General features: G+C 54.9%; 1 protein-coding gene across 2 annotated transcripts in view; it reads left to right on the top strand.

The window, feature by feature from the left end:
• The first annotated feature begins 1435 nt into the window (after positions 1-1435).
• The window catches only part of Unc5b (unc-5 netrin receptor B), a 68357-nt gene continuing 53644 nt past the window's right edge, over positions 1436-16148 (top strand). Inside the window, exon 1 of one of the 2 annotated variants that reach the window (XM_036167776.1) lies at positions 1436-1955. In XM_036167776.1, coding sequence (XP_036023669.1) covers positions 1877-1955 — 79 coding nt within the window. In that variant the 5' untranslated portion in view covers positions 1436-1876. The remainder of the gene's footprint in view (positions 1956-16148) is intronic. The other variant, XM_036167775.1, reaches the window with a different exon arrangement.

Genomic DNA, 16148 nt, shown 5'->3' with positions numbered 1-16148 from the left:
TCCTCCAGGGGGGTCTTCTTGCTTCTCTGCCCTTACACTACCAATTTTCTAGCCAGCAGCTATGCCTCCCAAACCCTTTCTTCTCCAATCTAGGGACAACTTGGGACTGCTTGGCTCCGTTGACATCCTAACTACTATCACCCCCCCCCCCCACACACACACACAAACCTCCCACCCTCCTACCAACTTCAGAGCCTGCCTAGGCTGCTGCTCCCTTCATGAAGAAGCATGCTACCTCCGTATTTGAGGACTGTTCCAGATCTACAAAGGGGAAAAGCTTAGGTGGTCAGCTGATCTGGGCTAAGTGGTAGCAGGGAGGCTCTTGGTATCTCCACTCCCCCCCCCCCCCAGCTCCATCTCAATCCCTTTTTCTTTGAGACAAAAATCTCACTATGTAGCCCTAGCCCCCAAACTCATGGAGATTGGCCTGCTTCTGCCTCCTGAATGCTGGGGTTAAAGGTGTGCTCCACCATGCTCAGCTACAGGGCTTTTTGTCTCATCTCCGCTATCCCCTTTGCTCCCTCCCTCAAAAGTGTCATCCTGGACAAATGGCTTTACTCTGTTAAAATGAGTGTATATGGTATTTACTAGAGACTTTTGGGGTTAGCTGAAATAACGCCCATTCATGGACTGCCACACTGAAGTTCATGTCAGCGGATGCACAGACACCCTCCAAGCTTCACCTGGCCACACAAGCTTGTGGGCCCACCTTCCGGTGATCAGGACTTCCTGCAAGAATCTTGGGAACCCTCACGCTCCTTCGTCTCTTATATCTGTTCCTCGTTCGGTTTTGAGACAGTTAACACCATTATTCCCCATTTCACAGAGGACAGTGATGGAAACAACTGAGCAAGCTCCTTCAAGGTCACTCGCAGAAGGAGCAGCACCAAGTTTACACCGAGCCAAAGGCTGCAGCAGCAGGCCCTTCTCCATACACTCCCTTTATCACTTGGCTGGTTCACCACATCCTCACTCAGATGAGCCATCCTTCCGGGTCCCATGTAAAGTCATGTAGACAAATAGAACCCATCACGATCCTAACTCATACCCAAATTCCCACAACTGTAACTCCCCACCTACAACCCCAGCTCCACCAGGATTTGTGCGTTTGAGATTTTTCTTAAAGCCCCCTTACCCCCTCTTTTGAGACAAAAATCAAAAGCGAAAGCTGACTTATCCCCAAGCTAAGAAGGGCACGAAAGCTTATTTTCTTTATTTTTGGAAAGAAGAGTCAGTGGACTTGGCTTTTCAGCGGACTGGTTTTTCTGTGCTCTGAATCCTACGTTCTTCGAGGGTCCCCTCTGATACGCCCCAGCTCGGCCGCGCCTGCCCAGCGGCGGGGAACCCCCTTGAAGGGCCCCTTGGCCCCGCCCCCGTCCTCCACGCCCCGCCCCGTAGCGCGTGAGGCCCCGCCCCGGCCGGCTGACTCTAGGGCGAGCGCGCGGCGGCGCTGGGCATTGTGGCCGGCGGCAGGGAGGGCGAGGGCGCCGAGCCGCGGGGAGCGGCCGGGCGCGGAGAAGAGCGCGCACCCCACTCGGACAGACTTCGCGGCGCGGCCGCTGCGAGCGCCGCTGAGCGCACTCCGCTGGGATCGCGCAACTTCGGAGCAGGGCGCGGACGGCGCTCGCAGCGGGGGGATCGCGGAAAGGGCGCACTAGCGCCGGGATCCTCAGAGGCGTCCGACTCCCGGAGCGCTCCGAGCAGCCGGGCGGTTTCCCGGCGCAGCGTGGCTGCCGCTGCGCCCACGGAGGGCACGGGCTGGCGCTGCCGGGCTCCTGCGAGGACGGCGAGGCGGCGAAGGCGAAGGCGAAGGCGGCGAGGCTGGGGCCCGGGAAAGAGCCCCGAGGGAGAGGCGCCCGGGCCGGGCGACAGGAGCATGAGGGCCCGGAGCGGGACGCGGGGTGCGTTGCTGCTGGCGCTGCTGTTCTGCTGGGACCCGACACTGAGCCTAGCAGGTAGGAGCGAGAGGGAGTGGGACGCGGGGATGCGGACCCGGAGAGTCCCAGCGTCCAACTGCAAGTTCGGGTGGTTCTTAAGGAGTCGCTGCACTCCGGGAACGCGGTGGACGCGCCCAAGTTAAAAGGCAGCTTCGGTGCCTGGGAGAGGGGGCGACGCGTTGCCACCTGGGGTGCCACGTAAGCCCGAAGCTCCCTGCTCCTGCCTCCAAGGGATAGTTGCTTGCCCATGGAACGGGATCTGATTCACTTCCTGGTGACCCCCGCCCGATTGCTACTGAAACACTGTCGCTACCTGGGCAGAATGTGTGTTTCGTGCCGTTCGCCTGTAACTTAAGTCTGAGTCTCGGCTCCCGCGGGCTCCCACGGGCAGCACGCGCAGCATTCTGAGGGTCAGAGGGAGAGAGCCGGAGACTGCGGAGCCCTGAAAGCTCTTGTTCCCCTTCACCTTTGGGGAGCGGAGGCCCGAAGGCTTTAGCTATGGAAGGGGGAGGGGCCGAGTTCTGCACACCCTGCTCTCCCGAGGTGCGGCGCCGGAGGGTTTGGAAGGGTTTCGTGGTTAGTGGATTGTTTCTGGGTGAATGCTGGCAGAGAGTGGAGGGACGTAATGTCCCCTGCCGACTTCCCCAATTTTAAGTGGGTTATTAGCCTTCTCACCGTCTAGGGAATAGACCAGGGGAGCTCGCCTCTGCATCGCACCTGGACGCAGCAAGATTCCCTAGTAGGGTTTGGTGGACTCCTAAGTTTATGAAGTCCCTAATCCTCCTCTCCCGCCGCGTACGTGGAAGTGTCTTGCTGGCCCTGTAGGAGCTCTGCTGGGCTTTGCAAAGTGGGCTGCATCTTCCTTGGAAGGAAAAGTACACACACACTGGCGCTAGCCTTTCTGGTACCCAAGCAGGTGAACTGCCGGCAGGGTGCCTTGACTCCCGAAGCTGGGTGGGGAGGGGGGATGGAGAGGCATCCTGTAGAAAGGCCTCTCTAAGCAAAGGCTTAGGATGGGGCAAAAAAAAAAAAACTGGCGCTTTCAGCTCTCCACCCCACCTTCCTCAGTGATGCTGACATCCGCCTTCCCCTCCTCCCCACCTCTCTTTTTTAAAGAGCTAAAGGTCCCTCCTCTGGAATTAATGATTCCCACGGCCAGAGCTTGCTTTTAGCACATCCCCCCACTTTTTATTATTTTTTTTTCCCCAAGCCTTGTGCTGTAAAGTTACAACACTCAATCATTTGATCCAAGTTAATTATGATTTGGGCAGACTCGGGTATTTAAAGCAGTGTTTTGAAGTTGGAAGGTAATGATGGGGAAGCGGGGGGAGGCAAGCTAAATGACCAGCCTTGTTTTAAAGGGTGCAGTTAGATGTGGGAGGTGCTGGATTGGGTGTTAGTTTCTGTTTAAGACTGTCTGGGGTGATTGAAGGGTAGAGTGAAGTCTTTGGAAGCGGCACATGGGTCGGGCTGTATTTTGGGAATCGGGAATTAGATACCAAGGTTACTGGAGTTGGAGAAAAATGGGACTGGTGGGCCTGGGTGGGTGGGCTGGGCCAGGAATGCTGGAGATGGCCTGCTTTTTCTGCTTAACAAAGCATTCGGCCCCGTCTTCCCCGGAAGAAACCCCAGGCCCAGGGCTTTGATGGATTTGGGCACGAACAGTGCCCAGTCAGAAATGGCCTCTCATACCCAGCTTTGAGTGAGCAGAAGCCGTGTTGGAATTGTGCTCATTACATAGCACGGTGGGGGCCTCCTGCCCACCAGCCTGGAGAAGGGCCAGCTGCTGGGGTCTGCCTGCAGCCTTCCTTTGCCCAGAATATGCTGCCCTTAGGAACTTACCTTCTGGGAGGGAGGACACTCCTCTTTCCCACACAGCCTGGTTTCCCCAATGCCTCAGGCACTGGGCATCTTTCTACCAGAAGGCTCTGAGTTTTTCCAGTGTCTCCCTCCTGATCCCATTTCACGGATGAGGAAAAGCAAGGCCAGAACGTAGGTTTTCCCCACACCTTGTCTTCACCTCACGTTTAATTTTGGACTAGTATGCTCCTTTGTTAGCTAGACCAACTTCAACTACAGGGGATTCCTTCCACACTCTTCCACCTGGCTGCGATGAGATGTCTGTTGCTGAGGTAGCAGAGTACAGGGACGGCTCCAAAGTAGCAGGCACTTCCCTCCTCTCTCCTGAGAATAGGACAATCAACTCCTTGAGAGCGCAGAGAAATTTTTTTTTTCTTTTTAAAGCATTAAGTTTGATGATGGAAGAATCAAAACCAGACTCCTAGAACCTCAGACCCTTGGGAAGACGCCAGCCAGCCAGTGACTGGAGCTGGGAGAGGCCACTTCAAAAGCACTGGCTGGCCTGTGGAGTCTCCTTCTACCCTATCCCCACCCCACCCCACCCCGCCCTTCCCAGGCCTCTGGCTGGGATGGTTGAGAAGGAGCCGAGGGCTCTTGATCAGCCTTTTAAAGGAGCAATTAAAAGGGGAGTTTTCCTGGTGTCTGGGCCGCTGCGGCCTGTGTGGCTTGCTGCGTTACCCTGGGCTCCCTCCGCACCACAGCGAGCACCCATCCTGCTTAAACAAATGGAGAAATCAAGTGTCTTAATGGGCTTTCTCATTAAAGTGGACGTACCGCGGCAGGGGAGGAATGTCTCCTGGAATCTCTCTGCTCTGGTCCACCCCCTCCCCCCACACAATGGGGAATTCCATAGGACCTCACAGTCCCCTCCATTTTTTAACTGCTAGAGCTTTGAGAAAGGCCTCTGGAGTTGCCCAGGGTCACAGTGGAGCTCAGTAGAATCAGGGTTTTGAACTCACAGCCCAAGGGCCTGCCTCAGCTAGTGTTTCAGGCTCCTTCACCTCTCCATTCTCACCCCCCCAGCTTCCCTGGGGGGTCAGTCAGGATGCTGAATGAAACAGAGGCCTCCTCTCTAAGTTGGATCACTTTGACTGTTAGATTAGATTGGACGTGTAGCTGGAGTGGAGAGCATGAATCCCGCTCAACTGGACACAGCTGGACAAGGGTCAGGGATCAGGCACCTAGAAGCAAGGACAGGTCTTAGCAGAACATAGGTCATCGGCTAAGCTCCCTGGCCTGCAGGGTCCAACGGCAGCCTTTTAGATGGCCACATCCATTGGTAGAGTTGGGGACACTTCAGGAACTCGTTTTGCTGCCGCCCTTTGGTTATGGAATCTTTAGGTGAAAGGCGCTAGGACGCCATGCCTGTCTGTAGGGGCTAGGATGAGGTTTGGGCCCCCAACATCCTCTCCCTGAATCACCCTTGGCGGGACAAGCAGGGTGAAACTGTAGCCCTTCCATCCCAGGTGCTTGGACAGCAAGGTTGGTGTTTCTGAGTGAACTCAGTCCTCCTCTGGGCTGGCGGGCCATAGTAGTATCCTGGGGCATCAGCAGGGTTTGGGGTAGAAAGGAGACAGATTGGAACTCTGAGGTCTACAGGAAAGAGCAAGGGGTTTTTGGGTCCCAGGCTGCGACTTGAGGTTGGTGGCCATGAGCCCACCAGGGAAACTGCTGCCTAGGCAGATGGCCCCCCGGGGGAAGGGAGGGGAAAGGCTGCTGCCAGGCCTGGGCTGGCACTCCTGGCATCCTTCTCCAACGCCTCTCCACCAGCTTCCTAAACAGCTTCCACAAATGGAGTCATTAAAGCTGTGAAGCCAGAATGAACCCAAACAAGTGCGGGCTGTGCTTTTCCCCTCTCTTTTTTAAAGGGAATTTAAAACGCCATCATGAGAATCATTCAGGGAGAAGAAGCGGGTGTCCGAAGGCACGGGGAACCCTGCGCCCTTCCCGATTGGCTGGGTCCTGAAGTCTGGGCTGGAGCGCCACCTCCTGCCCTTTTGGAGCCTGTACTCTGGCACGGCGCCTGGGGGATTTTCCCCGCGACCTGGGCGATTTTGGTTGAGCTAGGGCAACAAGTGAGCGCCCCCCCCCCAAAAAAAAGGCATTTGGGAGAAGGCTGGCACTCCGAAGCCGGCTGCCGGCTGTTCCCAGGGAGTTCGTTGACAGGCCAAATCTGGTTCGTAGGATCTGGAGGCCGGGGCTCGGAACTCCGCTGCAGCCCCGCGGGCAGACAAGCCCAGGCTGAGCTCCTTAAGCCACAGGTCCCCACCCCCCACGCGCGCCCTTCCTCTGGCTCCTGGTCTTCCCGAGGCTAATGGCAGGGAAAACATTTGCTGAAGTGCAGGCATAAATCAGCTGCCTACCCCCTCTCTCTCTGTTTCCTTTTCCCTCCCAAAGCCCCAGGCTGTTGGGAGAGCTCCTATTTGTCCCCTTTCCTACAAAGCCGCCTGATTTAGGGTCTCCGAAGCTTGGGGGGTTGGATTCTGAACAGTCACCTGGTGTTGCTGAGTACCAACCACACTGCACCAGAACCCTCCTGTTCCCAGTGAATTTAAATTGGTCTGGGTCTGCCCAATCCTGGGAGCTCAAAGGTGCCGCTTAACCATTTGAGCACCGTGTCTCCCTCTTTCCTGGCGCCCCTCTTTTATCAGCTCCCTCAAGCTGCCCCTAGCGCATCGCAACTTCCCCAGCTCCAGCCAGGCGGGCCTGTGGGTGTGAGATTGTGCGCTGAGGAGTGTTTGTGAGAATGTGCCGTGGGAAGGTGGCAGGTGGAACCGTGTTTTGGAGAGGGGAGGGGAAGGTGAGTGCCATGTCGCTCTTAGGTTGTTTGAGTGTGTGTGTGTGTGTGTGTGTGTGTGTGTGTGCATCTGTGTGTGTGTGTGTGTGTGTGTGTGCATCTGTGTGTGGATGTTTGAGCATATGGAGGGAGGGGTGCAATGTCCTATGGGCGTGGTTGCATTTTGTTTGGGTATAAATAGGTGTGTGTAATGTAAGGACCATGAGTCATGAAAGGTCTGGGAAGCTCCATCCATTATGTCTTGTTGGGGATTCCTCTTCAGGACTGGACCTGCCATTTGCCCTTCAGCGCTGGAAGACCTGGTGCCATCTTGCACCCCGCTTTGTGAAGGATCTGGTCAGAGTGTTGGAATCTGCTGTGGGAAAGTCTGGTGTCCGTCCCTTCCCCCCCCCCAAGAACCTGAGGGTGAAGTCTTGTGCCCTAGAGGGACCAAGAAGGGTTATCTGCAGGTAGCCTAAGGGCAAGGACTGCTGATCCACGCAGTTGAAGTCTAGAGTCCTGGGCCTCCTCCTCCTCCAGCCCCAGCTCAGCCAGAGCATTTTTGTGGGAGTGAGATGGCCGGATTGATTGGTTTGATGGTTTACCCTCCCACCTGGCTGTGACTCCTGCAGCCCATCTCCCCCAAGGAGGTCTCTGAAATTTTTTGGGGGAGGAACTTGCAGGCAGAGCTTGCTTGAGGGGCTTTCTGCATCTTGGGCAGGTGTAGCTGGCCTTGGACATATGTGCGCGCGCGCACGCGCACACACACACACACACACACACACACACACACACACACACACACAGAGGTGCCTTGGGAGGGCTTGTGGAGGGCTGGCTCCCTGTCCTTCCTGCCTGTGTCCCCGCACTGAGGACCGCCACTATTCTATCTCTCAGATGAGATGTGATACTTGGGAACAGGAAACTTCACACCTCAACCCACTTTATAATGTACAAAACCCTTTTCTGTGACTGCCTGCCAGAACCCCATTTGGGGGGTGGATGCTTTCTTGGGAAGCTGAGAAGGCAGGCTTGGGCCTAGATCATTCACAGAGGCCCTAAACCCTGGCTCCCAAGGAGGTCACTGTCTACAGGGGGACCCTGATTCTGGAAATGCTAAGTGGCTCTTAAGAGTCTTGGGCGCTGCAGGAAGGCACAGCAGAAAAATTCGCAAAGACTGGAGGCTTCCGAGGTGGTGATGAGCCGGTCCCAGTCGTGTGCCCTCCCCTTCCCCCTACCCCCCCCCACCTTTCCCCTACATCTAGGTTTCCCGGGGGAGCCTTGAGGATGCCCCTGGTGCCTCTGGCTCATCGTAGAACCTGGGGCAGGCGGTTGAGATGGAAAAATTTCTTACATTGCTGATGTCTGCAGCTCTTGGAATTGGATGGAGCTGGGCAAGTAGGGATGGGCTCCTTTGGGGAGATTAGGGGAGCGTTCCCTGCTTGCTGCCCTCCCCTCCCCCCCACCAAGCCCCAGTCTTCACCTACCTCCTCTGATAACCTCCTTTGCAGAGGCCATTCCGTAGGGCCTTAGCTGCCAGGTAAGGGGTGTGGTGTGGCCAATTAGGATTCTGAGGAGGCTAGCATAGCACCTACCCGACCTCAGGCTGTCATTAACGGCTTACCTAGCTGCCATGCCTCAGTTTCCTCATCTGTCAGATAGGGGTGGTAATGCCCTCCTAGGATTGCTTTGCAGATTGTGTGAACTGATGTACAGTAAGAAAGACTTTTGTGAGGTGCCTGGCATGTAGTGACCACTCACACTGAGTTGTCCTGCTCAGAACGAGAAGCGAGGTCTGGAGTAGGCAGGGAGCCCCAGGACTTGGTGGCCCAGCAGCTCCTGGCCTTGAACTTACTAAGACTGAGTCTTATTATTCATCTGCTATATGACGACCTGGACGACCTCCTTTCCCTCTCTGGGTCAGGATTGGTTGATCTCCTGGCTTAGCTGTGTTGGGAGTCTGGAAGAGGGAGGTAGAAAGGTAGATCTTTAAGGGCTGTGGGGTTTTCTAGCTAGCAGTTAGCAGCAGACAGAGGTAGCTAAGACCCAGCACCACTTCACTTCATTTGTGTTTACAGAGGCCCATCCAGAAAGTCAATTTATTGACTGCAAAGTCCATGTGTGCATTATGCAGCCCTGGGTCTCGGTTGGCCTGTCTCAGTGTCTGTCTCTGTCTCTCTTCCTGCCTGTCTATAAATTACCTTCTAGGACTTAAGTTCACTTTCCCCTGCTCCGTAGGCATCTCAAAGACTGAGAGCCCTGGATACTAGGGGCTCAGGAGGCTGACTGAAGGAGGAAAGGGATCCCACCAAGGCTTAAGAGGTCTACAGAGGTTCTAATGGGACAGACAGCCTGACTCTGGCCTGATTCTATTCACTTTCCGGGGTAAGGGAAGCTGATTTACGAGGTAGAAGTGAGGATTCCGGGCACACACTGGACATGGGAACCCCAGCTCAGCCCTATGCTTCATACACATTGCTTGTCATCATTACCATCGGAAGTAGAAACAACAGGAAATGCATGTTGGGCCTGGGATCAGGAAAGACTTCCTGGAGGAAGGAAGGCTAGCTCTTGACTGCCCCGAGAAGGGTCAGCAGTTTGGGCTGTGGAGGGGAGGGAATGCCTGGAGGGAAGAAGGCCTCAGCAGTTCCACAAGGAAGGATCTGGTTCAGAGTCCTGTCTGATCTAGAAGATTTCCAGGGCCTGGGGTCTCTCCCTGCCCAGCCCTGAGGAAAGAGCCCAGGGCTTGGGAGCCAAAAGGATGTGATTGTGTCTCATTCCCAGGGTTCCCCAAGACCAACCTGACTGTATGGCCTTCCCTGGTGAGCCATGTGACATAACCTGGCACCGGCTGGGGTCCTCTGAAGTCCTTTGCCTTCCCTCCTCTTCTTGCCTTGCTCTACTCCTTTGGGATGAGCTCTGGTGGGGGGGATGGGCCTCGCTCTCCTGTATGACTCTGTGGGAGAACAGGGGACCGAGCCCCCAGTGGCAGCATCTGTCTTGGTGGGAGAGCTGGGGGCTGGGGTGGTAGGGAAGAGGGTGTCTTTTCTGCGTCTGGTAGCCACCCTGCTGCCTGGTAGCTCAGAAGGCACTTTGAGTTCTGATCACCCACTCGTCGGCAATCCCCAGAGGCCCTGGGTGGCGCCCGGAGGCATTACTGGCGTCCAGAGATGGAGCTGAAGGAAAGCGCCTGGGTAATGCTATCAGAGGCGCCTGGCTGCCCAGCCCGGGGCTTGCTTCGGCACCTAGCTGGAGATGGAGAGCTTGTAAGAAGTTGAGTCAGAAATGCCAGGAAAGTTGCTTCAAACACCTTGGAGTCATTCTGTGAGACAGCCGGGCAGAGGCGGAGCCAGCAGTGATCTGGAGTGGGGTCTGTGACAGGAAGTAGTAATCTCACACCCGTGTCTCCCCTTTCCTTTGTCTCAGGGACTGGGAGGCGGGAGGGGTTGAAATGACCAGAAGGTGGGACAGCAATGTAATCACTGTCCGCCGCAGTGATTGCTAAGAGGGAGCCTGCTGTGCCTGGTTTTACTCCGATATGTCCTAGGACCAGCGCAGCGTCGGCTGCTCCATAGCCGCTCAGTGAGACTACACAGAAGCTATGTGCAGACGCCACTGGCCAGGAGGGAGCTCTGACCGGTGCCTGTCTGCCTGGATGAGTCACTGGAGAGTGGGACATTCCTGGCCCTCTGCTCGCCGCCTCCCCTCTGCCTTGTCTGAGTCTCCTTTACTTTTATTGTCTTTTACTAAGTACTTACCAAGATCGGGTGCAGTAAGTGCTATGTACTCAGTAGCCAGGGCCCTTGGGTAAGAAAGAATTTGTTCAGTGGATCTAATGAAGCCACAAGGAATTAACCAAGTTTTGCAACTAGGTGTCCTGGGTCCCTGCTGTGTGAGGGGAGAGCACACTAGACACACACTGGGCTGTAAGATGTGTTTGCATTTGATTAGGCAAATGACACATACCCGTAAACCCCTCCCCCCACCCCCGGTGCTTAGTAGGCAGAGGCAGGCATATCATAAATTCCAGACCAATTTGGTCTACATAGCAATTCCAGCCACCGTTGGGCTGCATAGTGAGACTCTATCTCAAAAATAAACTTGTATCCGATTTGCATGCCCAAGCCCATTGATCATGGCATGTAGCTGCACAGAGTGCCCCTTGCATGGACATTGGCTCTGCCGCCTGCAGCAGGTGCAGGCTAAGCAGCATGTGGGGAGGCGCAGGGCCAGGGGCTGAGTCCAGGCCCAGCCCCTCCACAGCAACTGCCCCTGGCTTCTTGGCATGCGTGGAACCTGGTGAGGATAGCAGATTTGACTGCTGGGTCAGGCTGCTCAAGGCTGTCCATGGCACATCCAGCAGTAATATTCAAGAGCATTCCTAGGAGATAAATATCCCCAGGCCCTTGGCTGAGGCAGCAAGATGCCTGGCTCAGCTACCACCCTCACAGCTGGGTAGCCCCTGGCCCTTGCCAGGAGTCACAGGCTGATCTGAACTCCTGGCTGGCAGCTTAGAGCAGCCAGGGCTGCTGTGCATGCTGACCCCTGCTGCAAATTTCATCTGGCCTCACTTTTCCTGGCTTGCCAGTACTTGGTCTGGTCTCCCCTCCCCCTCCTCCTCTCTCTCTTCCCCTCCCCCTTCCCTCCTCTCCTTCTCCCCCCCCCCCCCCCCCCACACACAAATAGCAGGAAAAACCTTGGGAGAAATTGGAAGCCTAATTCTAATCTCAGTCCCAAAGCTGATCTGCTGGGTAGCATTAAATAGTTTCTTGCCCTCTCTGTGCTTCCTCTAGTCAAATAAGCAGGGTCTACCCTGGAATCAGAAAACACAGGTTCAAGTCTTGGCTGCATCTCTCACGTGCAGTTCCGTGAGCTGGGGGCTGTCCTGTCTGAAAGTGGCGGGCCTGGTAGTCTTTGGGAATATGGAATGGGACAGACAGGAGGACCATTGGAGGGAGGGAGCCTACCCATAACTCCCTGCTCACCTTTCTTCTTCCTAGAAAGTGCGACTTGACAGGCTGTGTTAGACCTATGGTAGAGGGGATCATCCCAGGGAGTTCTGAGATTCTTTGCAGCCATTTTGGATAAGGCTCAGGTTGGCCCCATGAAGTGACTTGTAGGTTCCAGGGGTTATCAGTGAGAGAGCCTGTGTTATCTGAAGAATTTCCAGGAGCTTGGAAGCAAAGCTCAGACACACAGATAACAGACCCTTCAGCTGCCTCAGCCCATCCACCAGGAAGAGAAACAAGGGAATGGAGTTGGGCAAAGCCAAGGGAACAAACAACTCTGCATCTCCCAGAGGCCCATACTTTGGAAACTGTTGTCTGAATCCCCCCAGAGGCCTTGATCCAGGGACGGTACTGCCCCAAAAGTGGGATATAGCAAGGAGGGTACCATGTTCCCTTCTTGCATGGCTGGAACCTGCCTGCTAGCTAGTGGGCCTTGGCTTCTTGCTGGGCCTGGCTGGGCCGTGACTACTGATCTGAATGACGAACGTTTGGGCCACCTTCCACACCTCTTCATGCCCCTGTGCCCTGGCATGTGCCCTGTGCTCATGAGCAGAGGAGACCGGGTGCTGTGTCAGGGCAGGTTAGTGTCAGCTCCGGCTTGGATGGCACGTGAGCCAGCGCACCATCTGCTGTGCCTGGTAGAAGTTACATAAGGCTCTGCTGGTCACCCGTTCTTAGAAAACGGTCAGGCAGGCCTGTGCATTTTGTTCCCTTCTGGTCCACCATGGACAGGACAGGCTGTCCAGAGCCTGAGATATAAGAGGTCAAGGCAAAGGGTGCTGAGATCAGAAGAGTGCATGGTGGAGGGTCCTGCTGTGTGGACTCTGAGCCTAGTGACTGCACACCTGACTGCTGGCCACCATCTTACCACCCCAAGGCTGAGTCTGTAGGGGGTGATATAGGTCCCCTTCTTCCCCTTTTCCAGTTCTTAGGGTCATCCTGCTTCCTACCTTGAGTAAGATGCAAAGCATTTGTACATTGTCTAAATCTCAGACAAAGCGTGCATTTTTCTTGGCAGCTCTGGATCCTCAGGATCCTTCAGTTGACAGTTGGCTGTTCTTTGTCCATCTGAGATGTGAGATTAACGTAGCCTTCTTTCAAATAGACCTGGATAAGGGCTGAATTAGATCATGCACATGGGGGTCGGAGAAAACATCCTATAGTTGTGCTTATGACTACTGTCTAGTTCCACTGTCTTTTATTTTTTCTGTGTGTATGGTGTATGTTGTGTGTGTGGTATATGGACATGAGTGTACAGTTGCCGTTGCAAGCATCCATGTGTGTGTACATGCGGAGGCCAGAGGAGGATGTCGGATGCTCACCTGTGGAGTGCTGGGTGCTGGGTGAACTGAAGGACTTGGGAGCTGTCCTCTGACGTACAGACTCTGCAGTCACCGTGTGCCTGGGTCTGGGTAACGTGCTTCAGACCGGTGGAATGATGGGGCTTTTCCAAAGCCAGGCCCCAGTCTCAGGCAGCCCTTGGCCATTTAAAGTATGGCAGGGAGAGCACGTTTACTGCGGTGTCAGTAGGGGAGCCATGTCAGCAGCCACACAGGAGCAGGCCAGCAGTGTCCAGGAGACAACCTCAATGTGCCCCTGGAGTGGGCAAGCCAGGAGCTCCAGAGCTAAAGACTGGAAGAGCGCGTGCTCAAGCCTGAGGATCCTGCTTGACAGTCAAGTCAGTGAGTGCTTTTCACACCTTGATGGCACTGCCCTCTGTGCCCTGGATCCTGGGGCCTTACAGAGGAGGAGATGTGGCTGAGAGTCTGTCTTTTCTGAGTGGGCCACTGGCAGCCTCCCCACTTCCCACCTTGGCCGCTGTACCAGAGTGCTTACCCACTGCCAAGACACCCTGGTGTCTGCTGGGAAAAAAAAAAAAAGAAACCAAACAAAATCTCTGCGTTCTTGGAGATGTCATGTCACTTCCTGGGACTTCCTTTCCAAGGCTCCTTCTAGGGAATTCTCATGATTAGGGGGCAGGAAGGGCATTCCTAATGACAGGACCCCCCCCCCCCCCCCCATAGAGCACATGAGGCTGTCCCCTGGACTTGAACAAGAGCCGGTGTGAGAATCACTCCATGCTGTCCAAGTATGTCCTGAGGCAGAGGTGTGGAGAGATGGTCTGTTGCATTTCTGGGCTGCCCTGGACAGGCCAGGCTGTTCAGGGCCTGAGATAGAGAGGTTGCATGCCTCCCAAGGCTTGTATTTTCACCCTCCCGTGTTTCTCCATGCTTTGTGCATGTGTGTATTCCTGTGTGTGAAGCTGCATGTGTGTGGTGAGGTCAGAGGACAGCCTGGGGTGTCGTTCCCCAGGGACCATCCATCTCTTTTTGTACCAGGTCCCTCATTGGTCTGGATCTTGCTTAGCAGATTAATTAGCCGGCTCTAGGAATCCACCTGTGTCTGCCTCCCCAGGGCTGGGATTACAAGGGTGTGCCATCATGCCCTTTTTTATAACTTTTTTATATGTGTTTTGGAGGTCAAACTCAAGGCAAGCATTTTGCTGATGGAGCAGGACCCCCTTCCCCCAGGCTCAGAGTGGGAAGCTGCTGGTCCCCAAGTGTCCTGCAGAGCCAAGGCCATACAGACTGGCTTCCAGGCCTTACCTACCCCAAAGGTAGAAATCAGGGATGACTCTTTAGCAAGCCAGTGGCTAAACTAGAAGCCGATTTCACTTGTCTGTCCACTGAGTGGTGGCCGGTGACCCAGCCTGCTTTTCCTGAGCAGGAACCTCCTGAGGATGCTCGTCTGGCTTCTTCCTGGGTACACACTCCAACCCAACTGTGTTCCGCTCTCATTTTGTGATGTAACTGAGGACTGGACAGCTGGGACCTCTCTTCCTTTTTACAAGGGAGACTCCAGATCCCGCCAGACTTCTTCAAACTACATAACCTTATCTACTACCATTCTGTCTGAGCTTTGGTGGTTTTGATAGTGTGAGAGGAAAGGCCACCCCACCCATCCCCCCACAAACTCAGGGAGCCACGGAGGTGCCCAGGACAGGTTGTTTACACAGAGAGCAACTGAGTGACTTGGTGTGGGCTTAGTGGTGAAGACTGAGAAGGCAGCAAGCTGAGGCACAGTGGGGGCCATTGTCCCCCTTAACCCTTACAAAGCAGCGATGCCTCAGTTTCCCTACCTGTTAGATGGAGGGTTAGCTTAGTAGACTCAAACCCCTTCCTTCTCTCAGCTGAGCATTTGCTAATGTCTCCAGCGCCCAGTAGCCTATAGAATTTCCTGAGGGGTAGAGAGGACAACCATCATGCCCATTGGCCTCCAGTGTTTCCTGTCCAGCTAGGTGCCATTTGAACATGGCAGGGCACCACCATGGACACCCTGTGAATGTGAGAGCTGTCGACAGGAGTGTGGGTTCCATAGCTCATGGAGAAGAAGAGCCCTTGTTTTCACATAAGGAACCCTGCCCTGGTGTGGAGTACGGGAACCCCAAGCTTGACCTAACTGATTCTCTTTTTTTGTCATGTGTCAGCTCAGGTGTCCCCTCCTAGAAGGCCTCCTTCGTAATCACCTGTCAGTACTTGCCACCATCTGGAGTTACCGTGTGTGTGTGTGTGTGTGTGTGTGTGTGTGTGTGTGTGTGTGTGTGTACGTACACACAGACGTTCCCTGCTTCATCAGGCACCTGGCTTCTCACTCTACAAGGGCAGGGCTGTGTCCCTCAGGGAGGTATCCCGATGCTCAGACCAGTGTCCCACACAGAGTGGGCCTCAGTGAGCAGATGCTTGCTAAGTGAATGCTGTGTCCTATGTATGGCAGCATCAGCTAGACTTCGCCCCAAGCTCACACACCTGGCTTTCTCCACTGGAGTTTACAGACAACAGGACTTGGCAAGACCCGGGGTGATTCTAGTTCTGGGTTTCTCCAACCTTAGCTGAACAGTGGGATCCTGGGGCACCCAGATCCACCCAGAAGTTCTGACTTCTGTGGCTGTAGGCTTGGACCTGGGACCTGGGATCTGTCAGAGCTCTTTTGTGGTTCTGTTGTGCAAAGGAAGCAGAGGGCTGGGATCAGATATGCCATGTGCTCTCACATCCTATCCAAGTCTTACCTTTCTGGGGATGCCTTATGACTCAGGGTATTTTGTTCCTCAGGGCAAACAGTTCCCTGGAGGGGTAACCTCCTTGTTAAACCCTCCTTGGAAAGTGGTACCCTGTCTGTCCCTTCCAGGTAAATGCAAACTGCTGTCCTGGGCCCTGTTGCCTCCCCCCCCACCCCCAAGCACTTCTCAGAAACACTGATTCAGGCTCTGGGCTCCAGCACCCCCCCAGCACCTCCATTTTTCTGGCAAGACAGCTGAGCTATGTTGGAACCTGTCTCTTCTCCTCCCCTGATAGCATGCAGTTTAAATAAGATCTCCGTTTACCAGAAGTTCACACCACAGCTCATGTGTTATATGAGAAGCAGCAATCTCACGTTTGCCGGGGAGTGCTGGCTGTTCAGAGATGCGAAGGAGGAGGGGCCGGGAGGAGAAGCCATCACAGAGTGGGTATGTGAAGAAGGAAGGACTCATGGAATTGGAGCTGGCAGCCCAGCCCCAGTCCTGGCAGT

This window comes from Onychomys torridus, chromosome 18 (assembly GCF_903995425.1).
Source record: "Onychomys torridus chromosome 18, mOncTor1.1, whole genome shotgun sequence".
NCBI lineage: Eukaryota > Metazoa > Chordata > Mammalia > Rodentia > Cricetidae > Onychomys > Onychomys torridus.
This window is presented reverse-complemented; position numbering and strand designations above follow the sequence as displayed.